Source organism: Vigna unguiculata, chromosome 9 (genome assembly GCF_037176805.1).
Source record: "Vigna unguiculata cultivar grain cowpea cultivar isolate G323 ecotype 2 chromosome 9, ASM3717680v1, whole genome shotgun sequence".
Classification (NCBI taxonomy): Eukaryota; Viridiplantae; Streptophyta; class Magnoliopsida; order Fabales; family Fabaceae; genus Vigna; species Vigna unguiculata.
This window is the reverse complement of record NC_140800.1, coordinates 27,561,248-27,583,606: the sequence shown is the minus strand read 5'-3', so window position 1 is coordinate 27,583,606 and position 22,359 is coordinate 27,561,248. Positions and strand designations below refer to the sequence as shown.

The 22,359-nt window shown below is 37.3% G+C and overlaps 1 protein-coding gene across 1 annotated transcript; it reads left to right on the top strand.

Moving 5' to 3' along the window:
- Positions 1-708: 708 nt before the first annotated feature.
- Positions 709-22,135, top strand: PDR2 (phosphate deficiency response 2). The gene is made up of 21 exons (XM_028086431.2): positions 709-1,174; positions 1,271-1,363; positions 10,325-10,527; positions 10,746-10,818; positions 10,911-11,083; positions 11,174-11,345; positions 12,029-12,133; positions 12,224-12,334; positions 12,421-12,507; positions 12,596-12,778; positions 12,887-12,937; positions 13,020-13,145; positions 13,939-14,018; positions 14,382-14,490; positions 15,698-15,826; positions 16,234-16,299; positions 16,391-16,462; positions 19,578-19,729; positions 19,994-20,105; positions 20,188-20,304; positions 20,938-22,135. Exons 1-21 carry the CDS (start codon positions 926-928, stop codon positions 22,042-22,044), a joined length of 3,570 nt encoding a protein of 1,189 aa, XP_027942232.2. The 5' UTR covers positions 709-925; the 3' UTR covers positions 22,045-22,135.
- Positions 22,136-22,359: the final 224 nt, after the last annotated feature.

The following is a 22,359-nucleotide window of genomic DNA, read 5'->3' as shown; positions in this document are numbered from 1 at the left end:
ACCCTAACAGAGCTCTGTTTTAGGTGCAAGGAAAAGGTGACGACTGATTTTTTTTCTAAAAATACGAGAGACAAGTGAGTTAGGACAGACTTAGGTCTGTTTTTCCCTTTGGACCAGTCCTAAGGCCCAATAGTTTGGGACAACCTTTTAAAATAAAGACATACGAAAAAAGTGGGCTTACACAATTTGTAAAAGTGAAATAGTAAAATCTACACACGTCTTTAGACATTTTAGTTATTTATTTTTAATTTTATTTAAAGAATTCCTAGCTACTTTTACTTTTCCTATATTTATTCCAATTCTCTTTTCACTGTCCCATGTGTGTCTGGTAAGTGGTAAGTATTCTCCTACTTCCCACGATCTTCTTTTCTTAAAAAAGAAACAATACATTCTTATAAAAGTATACGAAAATGGTAAACTTCTTAAATCACCATTAAAGTATTATAGATTACATGTAAATAAAATTATTATTTGATGTAATAATTACTTTAAAAGCTATTTCTTACCTTTAACTAAAACTGATTTGTAGTTGATTTATATGATAAAAGGTAAAATATAAAATTTGTAATAAGTGATTTATACGATAAATTATATTGTAATTATACGAAACTTAAAACTCCATATATTTTTTTCTAATGCGGAACAGTAATAAAGATTAATTAATAAATTAAAGGAAAATGGTTAAATAGTTAGGCTTTAGCGGTGACGTTGAGGGAAAAAGAATAGCTTTGTAGTGATCAATTAGTGAGAAGAGTCGCTCGCTCGCAAACGGAGACCAAATCGTCGCGAGTGGCGAGGCGTTGAACCTAGCCGCTCTCATAATCAACAGTTAAAAAACCGAACCTTTTTTGTCAGATCTGAGATTCAGAACGCTTCGTAATCCCAAACCCTAACTACTCCGGTGGCCAAAGCCAACGGCGATTCGATGTCGAGTTTCCAAGTCGGCGGCAAGGTTGTGGACCGCGTCGATTTGCTCAGGAAGAAGCAGTTGCCGTGGCGCCTTGACGTTTGGCCTTTCGCCATTCTTTACGGTGCGTGGCTTTCGGTTATTCTTCCTAGCCTCGACTTTGTGGATGCGGCGATCGTTTTAGGCGCGCTCTTTGCGCTTCACATCCTCGTTTGGCTCTTCACTGGTTGGTCTGTTGATTTCAAATGTTTCGCTCACTATAGCAAGGTAAATTGTTTTCTTTGTATTGGTTACGAATTATTGCTAAGTGTGTGTGTAAAGTTATTTTAATAGTTTTTTTCTTCTTCTTTGGTTTGTGTTCAGGCTAAAAATATTGACCAGGCTGATTCCTGCAAGATTACCCCGGCTAAGTTCTCGGGCTCTAAAGAAGTTGTGCCGCTTCATTCTCGCAAAAGTGTAAGTCCCGACGATTTTTTAATGGTTGAATTGAAGTGTGGTAAAGTGTTTGTGTTATTTTTTTTTTCTCATTTGGAAGATAGTAAGACTTGAAAAACAGGATTTCAGAGGAGGAAAGCATGTTGACTTTATGCACGATAATACATACTAAAACAGTGTACTGGAAGATGATTAAGGCTCAGTGCAATGCGAATTGGAAGAGTGTGTTTCTAGAAAGTGGATTTAAAATAAATTATGAAAGTTCTTGATTGACAATTTGTGAACCTCTTACGAAAGCAAATGCATTGTGTATTTTGGAAGAGGCGGCCAAATTGTTGCCTTTAAGTTCATTCGGATTTTCTATTTGTTTTTTAATCGTGTATCAATTGCTATAGAAGGAAGGTTCTTACTATCTCTGCTCAAGGCCTAGCCCAACTTGCAAAATAGGCGTTTAAGGTGCATTGCCTAAGCCTTATAGGCACTATTTAGTTCATATATCTAGTCAATGAGGGTCTCAACTGCCCAAGAACTACATGTCTGGCTGCACTCTAGGATACTTAACTTGGCCTTTGTGGTTAGTTCCTTCATAGGAAGCCCTTTCCAGCCTAGTGATGACTGCGATTTAGGCTGCTTCCAAACCCAACATTCCTTATTGGAAGTTAGACACTTGTGTATATTTTCTTGAATAATTTCCTTGGAGAGCATGTGATGGAATAATAACTTTTAGAGGATGCTGATGAATTGCCTCACTTAGATACTTGGTTATCTGTTTTTCTTTGGTTTGGGGGTGAGTGGTGGAGTTTGTGCATGGAATATATCTCAGGAAAGCTATCAAGTTTTGGTAAGGTGATACCAGATTATTGGTTCAGTTGCCTTAGAAGGGGGTTGGTATACTTGAGACTGAGACTTTAAAATATGAGTAGTGGACAACAGTACCACTCTCTTCCTCTTCTATTTATAGTGAAGCAAGCACGTACATATGAAAAGATATGAAAAGACTACTCTAAGATACTAGGCATGATTACATGCAACAGTAGATATGGCAGTAGGTAGTTTCCCACACTCAACACCCTACACATAGGGTTAATGATACAATAGGTATAGGTAATAATTCTAACACTCCCCCTCAAGCTGGAGCATACAAATTGTATGAACCAAGCTTGGAACAAATGAACTCAATCCGAGGTCCCCTTAATGACTTGGTCAACACATCTGCAAGTTGGTCATTTGACCCAACGAACTCAGTACAAATTTCCTTGGTCATCAATTTTTCTCGAACAAAGTGGCAGTCAATTTCTATGTGTTTAGTTCTCTCATGAAACACTGGATTTGATGCAATGTGGAGAGCAGCCTGGTTGTCACAATACATCTTCATGGTCTGAATTTCACAGAAGTTAAGCTCTCGAAGAAATTGCTTTACCCATATGAGTTCACACGTGAGAGACGCCATTGCCCGATATTCAGCTTCAGCGGTGGATCGAGCCACTACATTTTGCTTCTTACTTTTCCAAGAGATAACATTTCCTCCAAGGAGGACACAATATCCTGTAGTCGAGCGTCTGTCAATAGGAGAGCCTGCCCAATCAACATCACAGTACCCAGAGATTTGAACATTTCCTTTATCTTCATATAGCAAACCTTGTCCTGGAGCCTTCTTGAGGTACCTTAAAATACAGATGATGGCATTCCAATGTCCAAGACATGGAGTCTGCATAAACTGGCTAACAATTCCAACTGCGAAAGATAGATCAGGCCTCGTAATAGTGAGATAAATTAACTTTCCAACGAGCCTCCTATATCTCTCTGGATCAGGGAATAATTCGCCTTCTACTGTTGTTAACTTCTGATTCGGGTCCATAGGACTCTCTACTGGTCTGCAGTCAATCATACCTGTTTCTTGTAATATATCAAGAGCATATTTCCTTTGAGAGATTACAACTCCATCTTTTGACTGAGCTACTTCAATGCCCAAGAAGTATTTGAGGCTTCCGAGATCCTTGGTTTGAAAATGTTTACACAAGTGCTCCTTCAGTTGAGATATTCCAGTAGTATCATTTCCTGTAATAACAATATCATCAACATATACTATTAGGTAGACACATTTTCCAGGAGAGGTATGTTTGTAAAAGACTGAGTGATCTGCCTCACTGCGTCTTAACCCAAATTTCTGAACAATGGAGCTGAATTTTCCAAAACAAGCTCGTGGTGATTGTTTGAGGCCATATAAAGATCGATGCAATTTGCATACCATACCAGACTCCCCCTGAGCAACAAACCCAGGAGGTTGCTCCATGTAAACTTCCTCCTCAAGATCACCATGAAGGAAGGCATTTTTGATATCCAATTGATGAAGAGGCCAGTGACGAATTGCTGCCATTGCAAAGAAGAGGCGAATAGTAGTCATCTTGGCCACGGGAGAGAAGGTGTCACAATAGTCAAGGCCATAAACCTGAGTGTACCCTTTTGCAACCAATCGCGCTTTGAGTCGATCAACCTGACCATCAGGGCCAACTTTAATTGCATACACCCATCGACAACCAACAGCCTTCTTACCCAAAGGGAGGGGCACGAGCTCCCAAGTATGATTGCTTTCAAGAGCTTGCATCTTTGCAATCATGGCTTGTCGCCATCCAGGATGATCAAGTGCTTCATTCACATTTTTGGGAATAACAACAGAAGACACTGAGGATAAAAGTGAACAATAGGAAGGCGATAATCGGTGATAGCTAAGAAAATTATAAATGGGATGTGGATTTCGAGAGGAACGAGTACCTTTTCTGAGAGCAATGGGCCAACCTGAATCACCTTCCTCAGGAGTCGTGGGATCAAGAGACGAGGGAGAAGAATCTGAAGTAGGGGATTCACCATGTTCTTGAACAACTGGACTATTCGTCGGCGTCCTGTGTTGGAGAGAGTCAATAGGTGGAGATGATGGCTCAGGAGGACTTTGGTCGAGACTTGGAGGGACAGGGACATTGGAAATATTGTACTCAACCACGGGAATAGGAAGGACCTGCTGGATGACATGGACATCTTGAACAGATGGAGAGAAGTAAGGGGTCTGTTCAAAAAATGTAACATTGGCAGACATGTAATATTTCTTGGTTTCAGGAGAGTAACATCGATACCCTTTTTGAAGTCGTGAATAGCCCAAGAAAACACATTTGAGAGAGCGAGCAGAAAGCTTGTCTAACCCGGGAGACATGTCATGAACAAAACATACACAACCAAAAACTCTAGGAGAAGTGTGAAAGAGAGGATTGTCTGGAAACAGAATGGAGAAAGGGACCTTATGATTGAGAGAGGAAGATGGCATCCGATTAATAAGAAAACCTGCAGTTAAGATGGCATCTCCCCAGTGATGGACAGGAACGTTGGCACTAAGCAAAAGGGTACGAGCAGTTTCAACTAAGTGTCGATTTTTTCTTTTTGCTATACCATTTTGTTGTGGCGTATGAGGACAAGTAGACTGGTGCAGGATACCATGGGAACTCAAAACATTAGAAAGAGCAGACGAAAAATACTCTTTGGCATTGTCACTTCTTAAGATTTTAATTATTTGACCAAATTGATTCTTGATTTCATTCAAAAAGGATGTGAAGAGGGATAATAATTCAGAACGATCTTTCATAAGATAAACCCAAGTACATCTCGAATATTCATCAATGAAAGTAACAAAATACCTAAAGCCAAAAGATGAGACACGACTAGGTCCCCAGATATCGGAATGGATGACAGAAAAACTAAAAGTACACTTTGATTGAGATCTTTTAGGAAAGGTAGATCTAACATGTTTTCCTAGTTGACATGACTCACATTCTAAAGTCTGGAGACGACTAAGTTCAGGAAACATTTTCTTTAACTTGGACAGGTGAGGGTGACCAAGCCGATCATGTAACATTTTAGGATTGGGGGCTGCAACACATGACACACGTGGACGAGATCCAAAATGGTATAATCCGCCCGCTTCATATCCTTCTCCAATCCGTCTCCCCGAGCCACGCTCCTGTATAACAAAAGATTTGTCATCGAAGGTTACAGAGCAATTCAATGTTTTGGTTAACTGACTTAAGGAAATTAAATTGAAAGGACAATTAGGGACAAAAAGGACAGATTTTAGATTTAAGGACGGAGATAAGATGGCTTGACCGACTCCCTTTGAGGATGTTTTAGAACCATTTGCGAGGGTTATAAAATGAGATTTTTCTTGGAATGAAATGGTTGAGAACAAGGAGGTATTACCAGAAATGTGATCAGAAGCACCAGAGTCAATTACCCATGAATTGTGACCTTCCATGGATTGAGAGATGCAAACAGTTGATGTACTTGGAGCTTGAGATGACTGTGCCAAGCTGTTGGATTTGAGGCGTAGGTACTCTTGATACTCGTCCTTAGTGAACTTGGAGTCAGTAGTCTCTGCCTGGGAGACATTGGCTGTTTTGGCAGGAAATCCATGTAAAGTGTAGCAGTTTTCTTGGGTATGACCCATCCTTTTACAATACGTACACTGAGGACGCCCACGACCTCCACGCCCACGACCTCCTCTTCCTCGGGTGGCAACCATGACAGATGGTTCCATTACAGCAAGAGTTTCTGGAGTTTGAAGAGTTGGAACACGTATCATGCGGGAGATCAAAGTTTCCATGGAAGGAACCTCATGAGAGGTCAAAAGCTGATCTCGGATATGATTAAAGTCTGGGTGTATAGCGCGGAGGATCATTACCATATAGTACTTGTCAAGCTTTTTCTTCATTTCATCTAGAGAGTCGACTTCCAAGAACATTCGAAGTTCTTCCACAGCAGCTTGAGCGTCATTCATGAATGACATCATATCATGGTTAGTCATTTTCATAGATGCCAACTTGTTCGCCGAATCATAGAGGCGTTGAATATCATTTGCATAGATATTCTGAGTTCGCTTCCAAAACGAGTGGCAAGTTTTGAAGGCCCGTAGGGACATCAAAAGTCGTGGTTCCACCGATTGCCACAATAGAGCACATAGTTGGAAATCCGCTTGTTTCCACTGTTCAGCTTTTTCAGAAGGTACGTGGTTGCCATCTTTCTCAAGGTGTTCGTGGTGTCCTTGACCGAGAAACCACATCTCGACGGCAGCGGACCAAGATAAGTAATTTTGGCCATTTAGTTTCTCGGACGTAATGCAGGGGCTTCCAGAGAATGAAATAGCACTCCCAGTTCCTCCAGTGGCCATGATAAAGAGAGGATCTCGGAAAACAGTAAAACAGTGACGAAAACAGTGAAACAGTGACGATTTTCGACTTCGAAAAGGACGATTTCCACAAGAGGTGCTACTGAACTTCACCGGAACAGAGATTTGATGGTCAAAACGGGTAGAGGAGGCTCCGGCGACGGCGACGGAGGTGGCGCGACGACGAACTGGCGACGGGAAGGCGGCGCGTGAGCGGCACGCGCCTGACTGCAGCGAACAGAGAAGACGTGCGTGGAGGCGCGTGGCGACGGCGCTGCCTGCGACACCGGCGGGGTTGGCTGTCGCGCGGAGAGGCGGTTCAGATCCGGTGGTTTCCGGACGGAACTGCGTCGGTGGACGGCGGCGGACGGTGGCGGACAGCGGCGGAGGACGCAGACAGTGGCGGACAGTGTTGAGAAGTTGTTTGACAGTGTTGGGTAGTTCAGAAACGAGGTTAACCGAACTTAGACAGCCGCGGACAGCGGCGGTGACTAACGGCGATCAACCGCGGACAGCGGTGACGGACCAGCTGAGACAGAAACCAGAGCGAGATCGACCCGCTCTGATACCAACTTGAGACTGAGACTTTAAAATATGAGTAGTGGACAACAGTACCACTCTCTTCCTCTTCTATTTATAGTGAAGCAAGCACATACATATGAAAAGATATGAAAAGACTACTCTAAGATACTAGGCATGATTACATGCAACAGTAGATATGGCAGTAGGTAGTTTCCCACACTCAACACCCTACACATAGGGTTAATGATACAATAGGTATAGGTAATAATTCTAACAGGTATATTATTTTTCTGTAGTACTTGACGAGATTAGTACTAGTTAAAATTGTGAATAGATTTTGGAGCATTATTCATATGCCAATTTAGAGGTTTTGAGCTATGGTTTGGAGGAAAGGCAAAACTTTCAAGGACTTATTTTTATTGCTACCTCTTATGGATAGGGCCATCTTAACCTTTTTATGAAGTTTGAGATAGTACAATTTTTTGTAAGGAGAAGTTTGCTGGTGTATTATGGGGAGACATTCCTCTTTCTTTCTATTGAAATACCACTAATGGCGTCAAATCTCCATTATTCATGGAGTGATTCTTGTTTGGTAAAAAAATTAAGTCATCCATATATTGCATGGAGGAGCTGGAAGGAATCCTTCAAGTACAACTGAGAGAAAAAGAAAACTAATTGCTCATGGATGCTCATATTAGGAGATATTCCTCTTTCTTTCTATTGAAATACCAGGTATCTATCTACTGGCATCATATCTCCATTATTCACGGGGTGATTCTTGTTTGGTAAAAGATTTAAGTCATCCACATATTGCATGGAGGAGCTGGAAGGAATACTTCAAGTACAACTGAGAGAAAAAGAAAGCCAATTACACATGGATGCTCACATTAGGAGCATCTTGGGTAATTTGATTGATATGTCTTTCTGATTGAGAAGTTTCCCAGAAGAAGAGTGCAAAGAAGAGTGCACGATGAGGGTTATGATGAAAATGGAAGGGCTTCTTTCAATGGTTGGAGTCATGTGTTCTGAACACAAGTTAGATGATGTTCAAGAATGCAGTCATTGGGCATTTTAACCGTTCATGATCTCAATGAAATCTTCTTGGGGCTCAAGCAAGAAGCTTCTATGGAAGATACAGGGAGAAATTCAAGACTTCTTATGGCCGCTTGTTGTTAGAAGTCAGGATTACCTTTGGAAATCATGCTGAAGGGGATCAAGGAGGAGAGGAGTGTGGAACTAAAAGAAGCATTGCTGGATCCTTGTTTAGGAGTGGAGTTTTGTCCTGGATGCAATTGTTCAAGTGGTCTATAGGCTAGGCCCAATAAAAATTTAAAACCCATAATAAACCCTAATACACAACTTTAAAACACTTTTCTCTTTTTCTTTTCCAGCTGCCTGCCCTAACTTACTGCCACCAACAGCCCCGCTGCCTTCACCACTTGCCGGTCGCTGCAGCCAGTCGTCGGCGGTAGTTGCCGCTGCTAGTCAAGTCTTTTTCTTTTCATTTTTTTTTAATTTTTTTTTTCTATTCTCCACTTTCAGTATAATAAGTTTTCAAAAAACTACCTTATAAGCTAAGGCAAATTTATAGTATATAATTGGGTGTAAATCTCACCTTATAAGCTAGGTTTGTAAGGTTGAGTTAGGCTTAAAGTTCACTTTTTAAGATGGTATTAGAGCCATCCAAAGTCTATCCTAGTGAAATTTGTTGTTTGTTGGATTTATCGTGTCACTCACTACTGAACCACTATCGGATCACTCATTAATGTCTCGTGTTACGTGCTATCGGGATGCTATCGGACCACCTCTCATGCTCGAGATATATATGTCTTGACTTGAGAGGGGTGTGTTGGAGATTTCACATTGACTAGATATAAAGATGAATTTTCATGATATAAGTAAGTACAACCCTCATTTTACAAACTGGTTTTGTAAGGTTGAGTTAGGCTTAAACTCAATTTTTTGAAAATATTTATTTTTTCTAATAGACATAATTTAATCATTATATTAATATATTAATTTACAATTTTTAAATCATGATTTCTCATAAAGTTATATAATCTAAAAAAAAAATGTTACTAATGGTTCAACAACCACATTTGAATTGATAAACTGTGAATTTTCACACTGAATGCTAACACTATATGACAGCAAAAGAAATATTTAGAAAACATAGCATTGGTCTTTGTGTTTTGACAAAAAGGGGTTGAAGCTATTTTTCTGTTGGACTTAGCTTTGCAAGCATGCTTTGATGAGTTCTTGGAGGGGCTGAATTCAATATAGATAAATAGATAACCCCATTAGATAGTTACTTGTAGAGTAGGGTTTTACTCAAAACACTCTAGTGTTCTTATGGGATTCTGGACCAAAATTCCAAATGATTTGAAAAGACTTTACTTTTTTATCATAAAGTCCTATAGTATTCAGTGAAGACTTTTAAATAATTTAAACAATGTAGTCAATACTACGATTTAAAACATGGAACCACACAATGTCATGATTCTGCTCAGCACGTCCACAATCCAATACACCCCCTTAGTTCTGTTAGTTAGTCTTTTCTGTTGCTTTCTGTACGGCTATAAATGCCTGAGTTGATCACTTTTGTAAATTGGCTTTTTCATTTCTTGAAGTACAAACTAGTCACCTGGCTCTCTAAAATTGAAAACAGACATCTTTTCAGTTTTAGAGTGGAGTCAAGACTAAGGCCTTTGGGTCAAGGAGGAGCAAACTGTTGAAGTTCTGCAAGTTTGCGGTTGAATTCCAGAATACCGTGTTACTGAACTTGGATATATATTCAGATTGACCTCATTGCTAACTTGATGTGTTTATTCTTGATTTTATATTTATTGATTTTGTATTTCGTGTTTTTTAGGAGGATAGCTTTTCAGGTTGGAAAAGAAGAATAGATGTACATATATGTATTGTATTTTCATAATTTTATGTTTGAAATTTAATTTATATTTTTTATCTCATGTTCTTGTTAATGCATATTCTGCACGAATTCATAATTGTGAGTCTGTTATGCTTTTTATATCAATACTTTCAAAAGTAAACTGTGCTGTGTGTATGCAATTTTCTAAGTATGTTTGTTGGCATTATTTTAAATGTTTGGTTTGTTAACCAGCTGGCCCCTTTTTACATTGTTGTTGACTTTTACAGTTTGCATTTTGATGAGAAATTTTATTTCTCTTTGTTCCTCTTTTATAGACCCTTCCTTTGGTTTCTCTATCATAGTTAAGTTCTTAGTTGTGCAGTCTGCAGGTTCTTCATCAGCTGTGGATTTGGAAGAGAACTACTTTGATTTTAGAAAACAATGTTTTGTGTATTCAAAGGAGAAGGGAACATTTTGCAAGCTTTCCTACCCTACCAAAGAAACATTTGGATATTACATCAAATGCAGTGGCCATGGCTCTGAAGCTAAAGTTCTTGCAGCTACTGAGAAATGGGGACGGAATGTGTGGGTTTCCTTATTCTCTGGCCATTTTATAATTCTTTAAAACAACATTTTTAATTCATAATATTTATGGATTGGACTTGGCTTGATTCTTGATAATTTGGTAATTTTGTTGATTCTTGATTTTGTTCTCTCTCAAGAAGACAGGCGTCATCTGATCTATTTGCATTATGTTGCTTTAGTTTTTCTCTCTAATAATTTTCTACTTGTTGATTTTATAGATTTGATTATCCTCAGCCAACATTTCAGAAATTAATGAAAGAGCATTGCATGGAGCCTTTTTTCGTATTTCAGGTATCCTTTGTTAAATAATATTTAGTTTTCTGCTTTTTGTCTGTAATCTTCAAGCAAACTCTTTGACTTGTTCTTGTTTATATTATGAGCAGGTTTTTTGTGTGGGTCTCTGGTGTTTGGATGAATATTGGTATTACAGTTTGTTCACTCTATTTATGCTCTTTATGTTTGAGTCAACCATGGCAAAAAGTAGGTTGAAAACACTAACTGAGTTGAGACGTGTTAGAGTGGATAGTCAGATCCTAATGGTACATCGCTGTGGCAAGTATGTTATCTCTCTTTTAATAATTAATAACCCATATTTTTGATTTAGAGGAGTAAACGTTTAATACTTTCATTTGTATTTGGATTATAGGTGGGTTAAACTCTCTGGTACAGACCTTTTGCCAGGGGATGTTGTCTCCATAGGCCGCTCTTCTAGTCAGAATGGGGAGGAGAAATCTGTACCAGCAGACATGCTTATATTGGCTGGAAGTGTGATTGTGAATGAAGCTATTCTCACAGGCGAGTCTACTCCTCAATGGAAGGTGTTACTCTTTTCTGAACTACTCACTAAAGTATTTGTCTGATAGCCTATGGATATATGATATAATTAGAAGTATAAATTGTTTTGTTGGGAGGGGATTTATTTTCTTACATTCTGTGTATTTGATTCTTGTCTGATTGCCAAAATTGCATTGTTGTTTGTTTAGTTTGTTTGGATATTGTTGGCAGTAATTACTTCTGGAGTATTTCTTGGCATACTTCTATGCTGCTTTTAGTCTTGAATATCCAAAAGTCAATGATATTTGATTTCACCAAGGAAGCTGGTCAACTTGTCATACTGTTAATATTTAGTTTGTCTTTTGGATACTGTTGAGCCATAGTTGTGCCACATAATTATTTTCCTACTTCATGGATGATTGTTATACAGACTACAGAGCATTAATACTGACTTCAGTTCAGTTTGTTATTTCGAAAAATTAAATGCTTATGCATGTCTCTGAATCCGGTTTACTTGTTTATATTATTATATATCTGATCATACAAATTCATTATTGTATTTGCTCCTTCTTTCACATAAAATAAATAAGCTTGGGATAGAACATCTTTAATATTATGGTTGGCTGGTATATCTAAATACATCTCTGACGAGTCTATGGAGACTGGACCTTATTTTGTCTTGTTGTTCTCTTCCATGAATCTTATTCAGATATGTTTATTCTTTTAGATTTCAATTGCGGGTAGGGGTCTTGAGGAGAAATTGTCAGCAAAGCGAGATAAAAGCCATGTTTTGTTTGGTGGGACGAAAATATTGCAGCACACCCCAGATAAGGTTATCTTCAAACTGGGAAATTATGTTTTTTGTTTATTGTTCAGCTAGTGTTCATGCTTCTCATTTTATTTCTAATTTTGTTGGAGTCAGAGTTTTCCTCTTAAAACGCCTGATGGTGGCTGCTTGGCTGTTGTCCTGAGAACGGGTTTTGAAACAAGTCAAGGAAAGTTGATGCGAACAATCTTATTCTCTACAGAAAGGGTAAAGTGATATAAACCTTACCGAGGCTGATTTTTTGATTTCAGTGTCAGTTTGATGATTTTTCCTGTTATTTCTGAATTGACTAGGTGACTGCCAATAGCTGGGAAAGTGGATTGTTCATATTATTCTTGGTTGTGTTTGCTCTTATTGCTGCTGGTTATGTGCTTGTTAAGGTAATACTGCTCTACAGATGCATGGTGAGGATGGTTTGATCTTAATGGTAAATTGTAATATGGCTTGATAAATTGTTAATGTATGCAGGGGCTGGAAGATCCCACAAGGAGCAAGTATAAACTAATACTAAGTTGTTCACTTATTGTTACTTCTGTGATACCTCCTGAGTTACCAATGGAATTATCGATAGCTGTTAATACTTCTCTTATTGCCCTGGCACGGCGTGGGATTTTTTGCACAGAGCCTTTTCGGATACCATTTGCTGGAAAGGTACCTGGAGGCCTGTCAAAACGTTTCTACTCATGTACCTTATTTGGTATATAGATCATATGACATTAGTTTCTTTATTTAATTTCTTGTAAATACTTTGCCATACAGGTTGATATATGTTGTTTTGACAAGACAGGGACACTTACATCCGATGATATGGTATGCCCATATTAGACAATGATATTGATTTATCCTTTTAGACCATTGTTTGTGGTTTAACTTTTTAATTCCCACTTTGTAGGAATTTTCTGGAGTTGTTGGGTTGAATGGAACTACAGATTTGGAGTCTGATACAAGTAGAGTGCCTGTACGAACAGTTGAAATCCTGGCTTCTTGCCATGCATTGGTATTTGTTGAGAATAAGCTGGTATGTCGCTTTGCTGGTGTGATTAAATTGAGCCTTAGTTTTTAGGCCTAGCTGTAGTATTGAACGAAATGAATCTCCCTCTAATGGAAAGAAAACTTGACATTTGTCACCATTGTCATATTCATTAATTTATTTAGGAGTTAGGATCTTACGCAGTGAAAAATTCACGGGAGAAGATCTTTTCCCATGTTCAATATTTTTCTCCAATTACATTTTTCTCCTCCTATAATGTTATCTTTTATAGTTTATGGAATGCAGAATTTACCAAAGCAAGTTAATGAGTACTAAACTTTAAGACCATGGTTGCCTGACCCACAAGTGTTCTTTTTTGAAATAATATAAGAGGATTTTTGAAAAGTTTATGCAAAGGAATTCTTCATTTCTCTTTTTTTATCCAATTGACTTTTTTGGAGCCATTTATGTAACCCAAGTTTGCCCCTCATCTTATCATGTTTTCCTTTTATTTGATTGATATCAGTGTAATCACTTTTTTACATTTTGTTAGAAGTTACTGTATTGGTGTCATGCTACATGCCTAAGTCAATGTTTTGGAATAAAAAATAATTTTTTATTTTATTTCTAGACTTGGGAAAGGAGTCTTCTCTTTTTGTTTCTGAGATTCTGTAACTCCATATTCTACTTTTTCTAGGTTATACTAATTTTCTATGCTTGAACAGTCGATCTTCATGATTCTGGCTTTAGAGCTAGAAGGGCTTTGTGTGTTTGGTCCTTTTACATCTTATGTTGTTTGTTGCTATTATATTCTTATAAATGAATTCCTTAATTTCCCCAGGTTGGTGATCCTCTCGAAAAGGCTGCACTCAAAGGAATTGACTGGAGTTATAAATCTGATGACAAGGCTGTACCCAAGAGGTAAATGAATTGTTGCTGCTTACTTTTAATATCTAAATTATACTTTATTCTCTGTGCAGCTAAAATATTGTCTTTTCTAATCATGTGCAAAAGTCAAATTTTATGGCTTGGAAATTAACAATATTTTGGCTCATTTAATTTTATCGTTGCCAGTAACGATTGGCAACCTGGTTTACATTCTGTCATTCTTGTTGTCTGGGCTAGGGAATATAGTGATTAAAAAAAGCAAAGAATTTGTTATTTCTTGGGTTTCAAATGCTTCATTCTTGTTCTTTCTTTTTCCTTATTAATATATCCATCTTGTTTGTACTTCTACAACCCTTTGTCATTTTTGTTTTATTCTGAAATGTTCTCAAATTTCAGGGGAAATGGCCATCCTGTCCAAATTGTTCATCGGTACCATTTCTCATCTCACCTAAAACGAATGGCAGTTGTTGTTCGCATTCAGGATGATTTTTTCTCCTTTGTGAAGGTTTGTGGGTTCCTCATTGTTTGCATGCCTCAAATATTATTGATTTTAGTTGCCTATTGGGTATTATATTACTTTGGCTTATAGTCAATGAAACCATGACTTGGGCATTTATACTCTCCAAGTAAAATGCTCTGTAGTATCTTTTATTTTCGATTGTTATGAAATGGTCAATAAAGTCTGAGTTGGGGAAATGGAAAATTAATTGAAAAAATGCCAGGTGTAAGAATTAATAACGTCCAGAAAGCATATTGTTTTCGTTTTCAATGTTTTGAATAACATTTGCAATTTAAAAGCTTTCATTTTAAGATTTGTGTTTAAGTTTAAATCTTCTGGTAGGTTTTTCCTTGTATGATTAAGGCCTGTCTTAGTTGTATTAATAGGGGATGTCTCTCGTAAGAGGTGTCAGGGCTAATATCGACTATCTGTCCAAAGCCTAAATGGTGAAGAATGGTTTTCTATTGAATTCTCTCTTTATTACTCCCTCTATATAAAAATGTGTATTATAAATGATAATTTCTATCATATTATTTATGATTTATGCTATTTTTGTATATAACGATTGCTGCTTCTCTGTTTATTAATCTTTTTTATTTTTTAAATTAATAAGGAAATTAATTGTAAAAACCCATCAAATTTTGTAAAATGGAATCATCTTTAAAAGATTAGGGCCTACAAAATGAAAATAAAAATTATAATGGGCATGTTACACTTGGTTGTCTTCACTTTGATTGACTTGTATGTTAAATGTTTAAGATGTCTCACATTGGCTAGAAATGTGGTTAAAATATACTCCCTTCAGCTAGCTTTGGGAGTGAGTTAGGTCCAGAATCTGTTTCTGATGTGTGTTGGCAGATTTATATATTTAAAATTCGAAGTGATTACCCTAGTTCCTTCTTATGTCGCACTCCTACAAAAAAATATGCATGTGCTGCAGCAAGTGTTGATTTGATAAGTTCTTGGCAAATTGTAAATTCATTATTTTGTTTTCTGGGTACTGGGATTTGGGAGTTGGTTCTATTAATGTTGGCTAACCAGTACACTTTTCTCATTTTTCTAGAGCTTTAATGCATATTAAGTTTGTAAAATGTTTGAGTGGACTGGTTTGTTGGTGCTACTTTAAAGCCTGCTTCTTTCTTAACCAGTGAGTTACGGGGTTGTTTTGCTTTATTGTTTCCCTCTTAGAAACTCTTATGACCTTTTCTTTCAGGGTGCTCCAGAAGTTATACAAGACAGGCTCATTGAGGTACCACCATCGTATGTTGAGACCTACAAAATGTACACACGTCAAGGGTCTCGTGTTCTTGCTCTGGCCTATAAGTCCCTTGCTGACATGACAGTGAGTATATTATGGATTTTCCATTGTTTCATGAACATTTCTCCTCTGTCTATTCAATTATGCACGAGAGAACAAGAATAATTATTTTAGTTTAGTGCCATATTTTATTTGTTGAAGTTGGTAAATATTGTTGGTTGGAAAACATGTTCCGTGTGTGTCTATTTTGACTTTAACTTCTAATGAGACCTATTTTTGTAAAGTTTGACATTCAAGTTAATTTCCCCTTTTCTATTATTCGGCCAATATTTATTTGAAAATTAAGTATAACTAAGTCAGAGAACTGCACTTTCCCATATTCTCTCTAGAAGATTGCTTTGTTGCCTTCCTTCTTTTCCATTTTGTTGCTTCGTTAATTACTTTCAACATTTGCTTGTCTCTATTGTTGCTTATTATTTTTATGCTTGAAGGTCAGTGAAGCTAGAAGCATGGATAGGGATATTGTGGAGAGTGGACTAACATTTGCGGGTTTTGTGGTAATCAGTCAACATTCTCATATAACCTGAGTTAATTCTAGACATTCTTCCTTTTCATTGATGCTAAAAGTCATTATGTTGCTGTTTTCAGGTATTTAATTGTCCCATAAGATCAGATTCAGCCACTGTTTTATCTGAATTAAAGGAATCTTCACATGATTTGGTAAGTTTGGCATTCAAATTCGCTTCTCTTTCAAGAAAAATAATTACTAGATGTAAAAGCTCCATCCTTTATGGGGAAATGAACTGGAAATAGCCTCTTTTTTTCTACTTAAGTAGCTGAGGTTTAGCTAACATGCTGATGCCAAGAGTAATTTTTAAAAATTTTGTTGAAAATTTGCTATTTTGTTTTTTGATGTTTAAAATTTTAATATATATCATGATACGGATACATCTGTTCAAGCACTTTGGAGTTGAGCATATTGGGATTGTAGAATCCATGTGGTCAACTTAGTGGGAACAGGGCTTGGTAAGCATGAAGAAAAGTAAATATCAAAAATTACTAGTCCACAATGCATGGGCATTTAGGATGGATAAAAACCATAAGTTTTAGGCATAACATCAGTAGTTCGAAGGTTGGGGTCAAAATTGTTCTAATCATGTGTTAGACTGTATAGGATTGTATGATTCTGCAACTTTTGTTTGTAGCTATTAATAGATAACACTCTAACAAGATTTCGTAATATTGTCTTGGATTATAGTGATTGATTTTGGAATTGGATGACCCCATCATGCTGTCTCTCATTTCTGAAATACAAAACTTTCACCTGAAATCTTTACACAGACATGGACACAAAGATATGGTTAAATTAAAAGAATATAGGACATAGGACACGATGAGTATATACATATTAATTTTAAACTGGCAACTAACACAGAAATGAATCTAATTTATCTATCTAATATCCAAAAAGCAAAAAGTAGTGATCATTTAAGATTTGTTTCTTATTTTTATAATCATAATAGAAACTTATATAATTAGTTTTCAAGTTTATGGGTTTTTAGAAAATCATTGGATTTGTGATTATTAATATTGTGTTGGAGCCATGTCAAAATCATGTCAAAGACAAAAAAAATGTCTTTCAAATTGAATACTTTACTGATATGTGCGTCGTACGAGTATTGTACATGTGTTTGTGTCCGATACGTATTGGACACGGGACACGTCATTTATGAGGCATGTCTGAGCTTCATAGCTTGCAAGTGTGTTTTATTTGCTGGTATAATTGTTTTTTAAGACTGTTTTCAGACTTTGGTTATATTCAGAAATTTACTAGTTGGTGTTTGGACCGTGGGAAAGGAGAATTAGTTGATACAGTTAGGATGTTGATTGTTAGTTAGGGTGTTGATGAGTTAAATAAATATGATGATCTGAGGAGAAAGAGGGGGTAGTTCAATTTTTTAGATTAAGTTTTAGCTCTTGTGAAAGGAGAAATCCTGTGTGAAGCTCTTGAAGAGAGAATCTTATGCTCTCCTTTTTCCTGTTCTTTTCAATTTATTCCACAAAAATCTTTCTTTTCTTTCTCTTTTAATTCTTGGTTCCTAGAAATCAGTCCGACCTTCAAGGTGCATGATGGAGAGTAGCGTGAGTGCTTTGGAGATATTGGCCAGTGTCATGGGAATATGCTTACAGGTTTGAAAACAAGCATGATTTTCATAAGGCAGTGTTTGGTAGACATGAGGAAAATCAAAGAATAACTTTTTGAATTTAAGAAAGGCAATGAGTTTTCAGATTGTGAGAAGAAAACAGTGTTCAAGGGCAAGAATATGAAAAAAAGTGGCTTTATGAGGGTGGCAGCCAATTCAGGTGCAGTACAACATCATTCTTGGAAGCACTAACTGCGCTTTCTTTTAGAGTCAAGAAATCATTCGAGGGGAAGAAGGTTATAGATGAGGAAAGGGTGGAGACACATCCCTCTCACATGAAGAAGATTGAGGGAATACAAGAGATCAAGATATGGTTGTTAAGGTGGATGCAAAAGGACATCACACATAAAAAATGTATTTAGGAGGAGGTTGATCCCCACCCAATCAAGCCTGTCAAGAAAACCATGCAAGGGAGGTCAGAATGCTCTGCAATAATACCAAGGTTCATTCTTGGGCAGAAAGGTGCAGTCAGCCACATTTGGTGGTTGCAGAGGGAGAAACAGAAAGGGGATACTCTATCAGTTACATCAAGAAAACCATGATGGAATGCCAAATGATCTCAAAATAGTGAGATCATTAGAATCCTTGAACCCAAAGGAGTTTTATTTTTTTGGAGGAAGAGCCTGTCAGTCCATCATTTTGTAACCACTAAACAGTGAAACCGTACAGGTAGACATTGCTATCAAAGGCACTGGATATGCAGAGGTGGTTCTTGCAGAGTTCCCCCATCAAAGACCATCCAATGTCTCAAGTTGGTAATCTCCCATGGGCTTGAATTGAATCTTTGTTTTGAACTCAAACAATGGGTTTTATAATAATACCCTCTCTCAGCTCAAGAAACATTTGGCCCAACACATTAGGGACAAGGGATAACCGATGAGGGGCTACAATGTGATTCAGTTGACTGCAAATTTCGCCAGAAGTTGTCAAAAGATGCGGAATGTGTACTGTGGGAATAAATTTTGGGGAAACATCTACATGAAATTTGTTTGTTATCATTTGATTGTTTTACTTGAACTATGTAAGGAAAAAATAGAATTACTTTATTGATAACAATCATGTTAATTACATTCTCTTCATCTCTATTTGTAATGATCAAATTCTTTAAAATAGGGAAATAAAAATACGCTGAAATGTGGGAAGATTCTTAAGATATTTTTTCTTAATTACTATGGAGATATTGATAATATTTTTATTCTTATAATCTATTATTTACAACACCCCCCATAAGTTGGTAAGTGAGTATCAATCATTACCAACTTTCCTACAAAGCTTGTAGCGTAAGTCTTAGTGTCATTGAGTCTTGATTATTGCAATAGGTATTCAAGTTCCTTGGATCAACATAACTAACTCTCTTAAGATATTTTTCAACATGATCCATTCGATAACAATAGTAATCTGAGCTTCAAATCTTCATATTACCCAATTTTATTGTAGAGTTCATTAATCTCATTCAGGATTATCTTGTTGTACAATGTTTTCTACTGATCATTGATTTTGGATACCTTTGGGTTAAATTGTTAACACGAACTCCCCTGCTTTAGGGTGGATGAGGGCTGAGAAAGGGGTTTTGGGATCCTTACTTAAATTAGCAAGAAGAAACTGACTAGCATCTTCAATTTAATTTATAGGTGATGATTACCGGTGACCAAGCTTTGACAGCTTGTCATGTTGCTAGCCAAGTTCATATTATATCAAAACCTACTTTAATCCTTGGACCAGCACGAAATGGTGAGGGATATAATTGGGTGTCACCTGACGAGACTGAAAACATTCGGTACAGGTAATTATTGTTCTTTTCTGGCTGCACATTCCTATGCATACAGTTATGTTCTTTTTAAGTTTTAGACAGGTAGTTGTTGAATGTGAGATCCCTTTATTGGCCTTAGATTGATAACATTCTCTGGTAGACTTGTTATGCAAAATTGTTAAGCTGGAGTTTTGCTGCCAATTCTTCCAAAGTTCATACATGCTCTTTTGCAGTCATTATGATTTTCTTTTCATTTTTAAAACAATTTAGACTGATAATATTTATAATTGGTTTCAGTGAGAAAGAGGTTGAATCTTTATCGGAGACCCATGATCTCTGTATTGGTGGTGATTGTATTGAGATGTTACAACAGACATCAGCTCATCTTGTGGTTATTCCTCATGTGAAGGTTCTGATCAATGCCAATTAGCTAAACATTAGAACAAAGATTTTGATACTGGCTTCATCAATGACAGTTGTTTTTGTCTCAGGTTTTTGCCAGGGTTGCTCCCGAACAAAAAGAACTTATCATGACCACTTTCAAAACAGTTGGACGGTTAACTTTGATGTGTGGGGATGGAACCAATGATGTTGGGGCTTTGAAGCAGGTAATGTGTATAGGTTATATTTATAACTTATATTTTGTTTTTCTGAAATTACTCTTGTCTTTAATCAGTTTAGTCTGCTTACATATTACAACCTCCGTGCCCACAAAAAAATCATTCAAGGAGAGTTGTCAAAATAAGCCACTAGACCGTACTTGTTTGGCTGCCAGCCGTTGAGCCAACGTAACTGGGCTGAGTAATGTTTCAACTCAAGAAAAATTCAAATTTCTGGATTAAATATATAGAAATCTGTGAGCTTGCCCGATTCACCGTGAATTTGCCTAGTCTATCTTGAACTCCATAAAAAATAATCTGGGGTTTATGTGAGCTGATTTTTTTTCTTTATTTTTGCAATCCAACTCATCCATGATTATGGGTTGAACTAGCTTGACTCTCAGTTTGGTCCTCTTGATTATGGGATAACCTATTAGAAACTGTTTTTGAATATGTAGCCATGTTACTTCAGTCTCCAGTGAGTTTTTTAATTATTGTAAATAAAAAGTTATAAACATTTAAATGTGGTATTCTGTTATCACTGATATTAATTTGTTGCTGCTATTCATAAATTGGCATTATATTGAAGTTACCAAAGAAATAATAAAGTCTGAAAGTCTCAAACTAACTTTTCTGGTTTAGGCCCATGTAGGAATCGCTCTTCTAAATGCAATTCCTCCAACTCAAAGTGGAAACTCCTCTTCAGATTCGTCAAAAGAAGAAGGTTCAAAATCTGTTAAGCAAAAGAAATCTAAGTCTGCATTGGAAACATCTGGAAAGAGTGCCGGTGAAGGCAGTTCCAAAAGCAAAGTTGCTTCAAAATCAGATTCCAGTAGCCACTCTTCTGGTAACCGCCATCAAGCAGCTGTTGAGATGCAACGGCAGAAGCTTAAGAAGATGATTGACGAGCTTAATGAGGAAGGAGATGGTCGTGCACCCATTGTGAAGCTTGGTGATGCTTCAATGGCATCTCCATTCACCGCTAAGCATGCATCTGTTGCTCCTACCACTGACATAATTCGCCAAGGTCGGAGTACTCTAGTTACTACCCTCCAGATGTTCAAAATTCTGGGTCTGAACTGTCTGGCTACTGCATATGTGTTGAGTGTTATGTATCTGGATGGTGTGAAGCTAGGTGACGTACAAGCTACAATAAGTGGTGTATTCACGGCTGCATTTTTCCTCTTCATCTCACATGCACGCCCTCTTCCAAGTCTTTCCGCTGAACGTCCTCACCCCAACATCTTCTGCGCCTATGTTTTCCTTTCCCTTTTGGGGCAATTTTCTATTCACCTGCTTTTCCTGATTTCATCAGTGAAAGAAGCTGAAAAATACATGCCAGATGAATGCATTGAACCTGATGCAGATTTTCATCCTAACCTGGTGAATACTGTTTCGTATATGGTGAGCATGATGCTTCAGGTGGCCACATTCGCTGTGAACTATATGGGCCATCCGTTCAACCAGAGTATCTCTGAAAACAGACCGTTCCGGTATGCGCTTGTTGCTGCTGTTATTTTCTTCACGGTGATTACATCTGATCTATTCAGGGAGTTGAATGACTGGTTGAAGTTAGTGCCATTGCCAGTGGGATTAAGGGATAAACTATTGATTTGGGCTTTTCTAATGTTTTTGGTTTGCTATTCGTGGGAGAGAGTATTGAGATGGGCCTTCCCTGGTAAGATCCCGGCTTGGAAGAGGCGACAACGGCTTGCTGTATCTAATTTAGATAAGAAGAAACAGGTCTAAGTAGTTGATGACGTTGAGACTGAATATGAATTTTGTTATAGGTTTTTTATCATTTATCTTTCTAAACACAATCAATGAGGAATTTATCGGATGTCTAATTGTTTTTGGGAGATAGGTATGAATTTTAGAACACGTGCCCTCCCATCTATCTCTATCTCTATCTCTATCTCTATCACTTTTTAATTATTTTAATGCTACCCTTCCGTGTAATAGTCCTTCCCTGTCTCATTGGAGCACGAGTTTGTTATGCTCAGAACGTGTACTATCAAATTTCAGCAATAATTACAATATATATAAACACGTGTTTTCTAAATG

Excerpts from the sequence above, each read along its gene's own strand:
- PDR2 (XM_028086431.2), top strand. The coding sequence starts at position 926 with ATGTCGAGTTTCCAAGTCGGCGGCAAGGTTGTGGACCGCGTCGATTTG. Across the intron at positions 10,528-10,745 it reads GAGAAATGGGGACGGAATGT|ATTTGATTATCCTCAGCCAA; the intron begins GTGGGTTTCCTT and ends TTGATTTTATAG. Across the intron at positions 12,779-12,886 it reads GGATACCATTTGCTGGAAAG|GTTGATATATGTTGTTTTGA; the intron begins GTACCTGGAGGC and ends TTTGCCATACAG.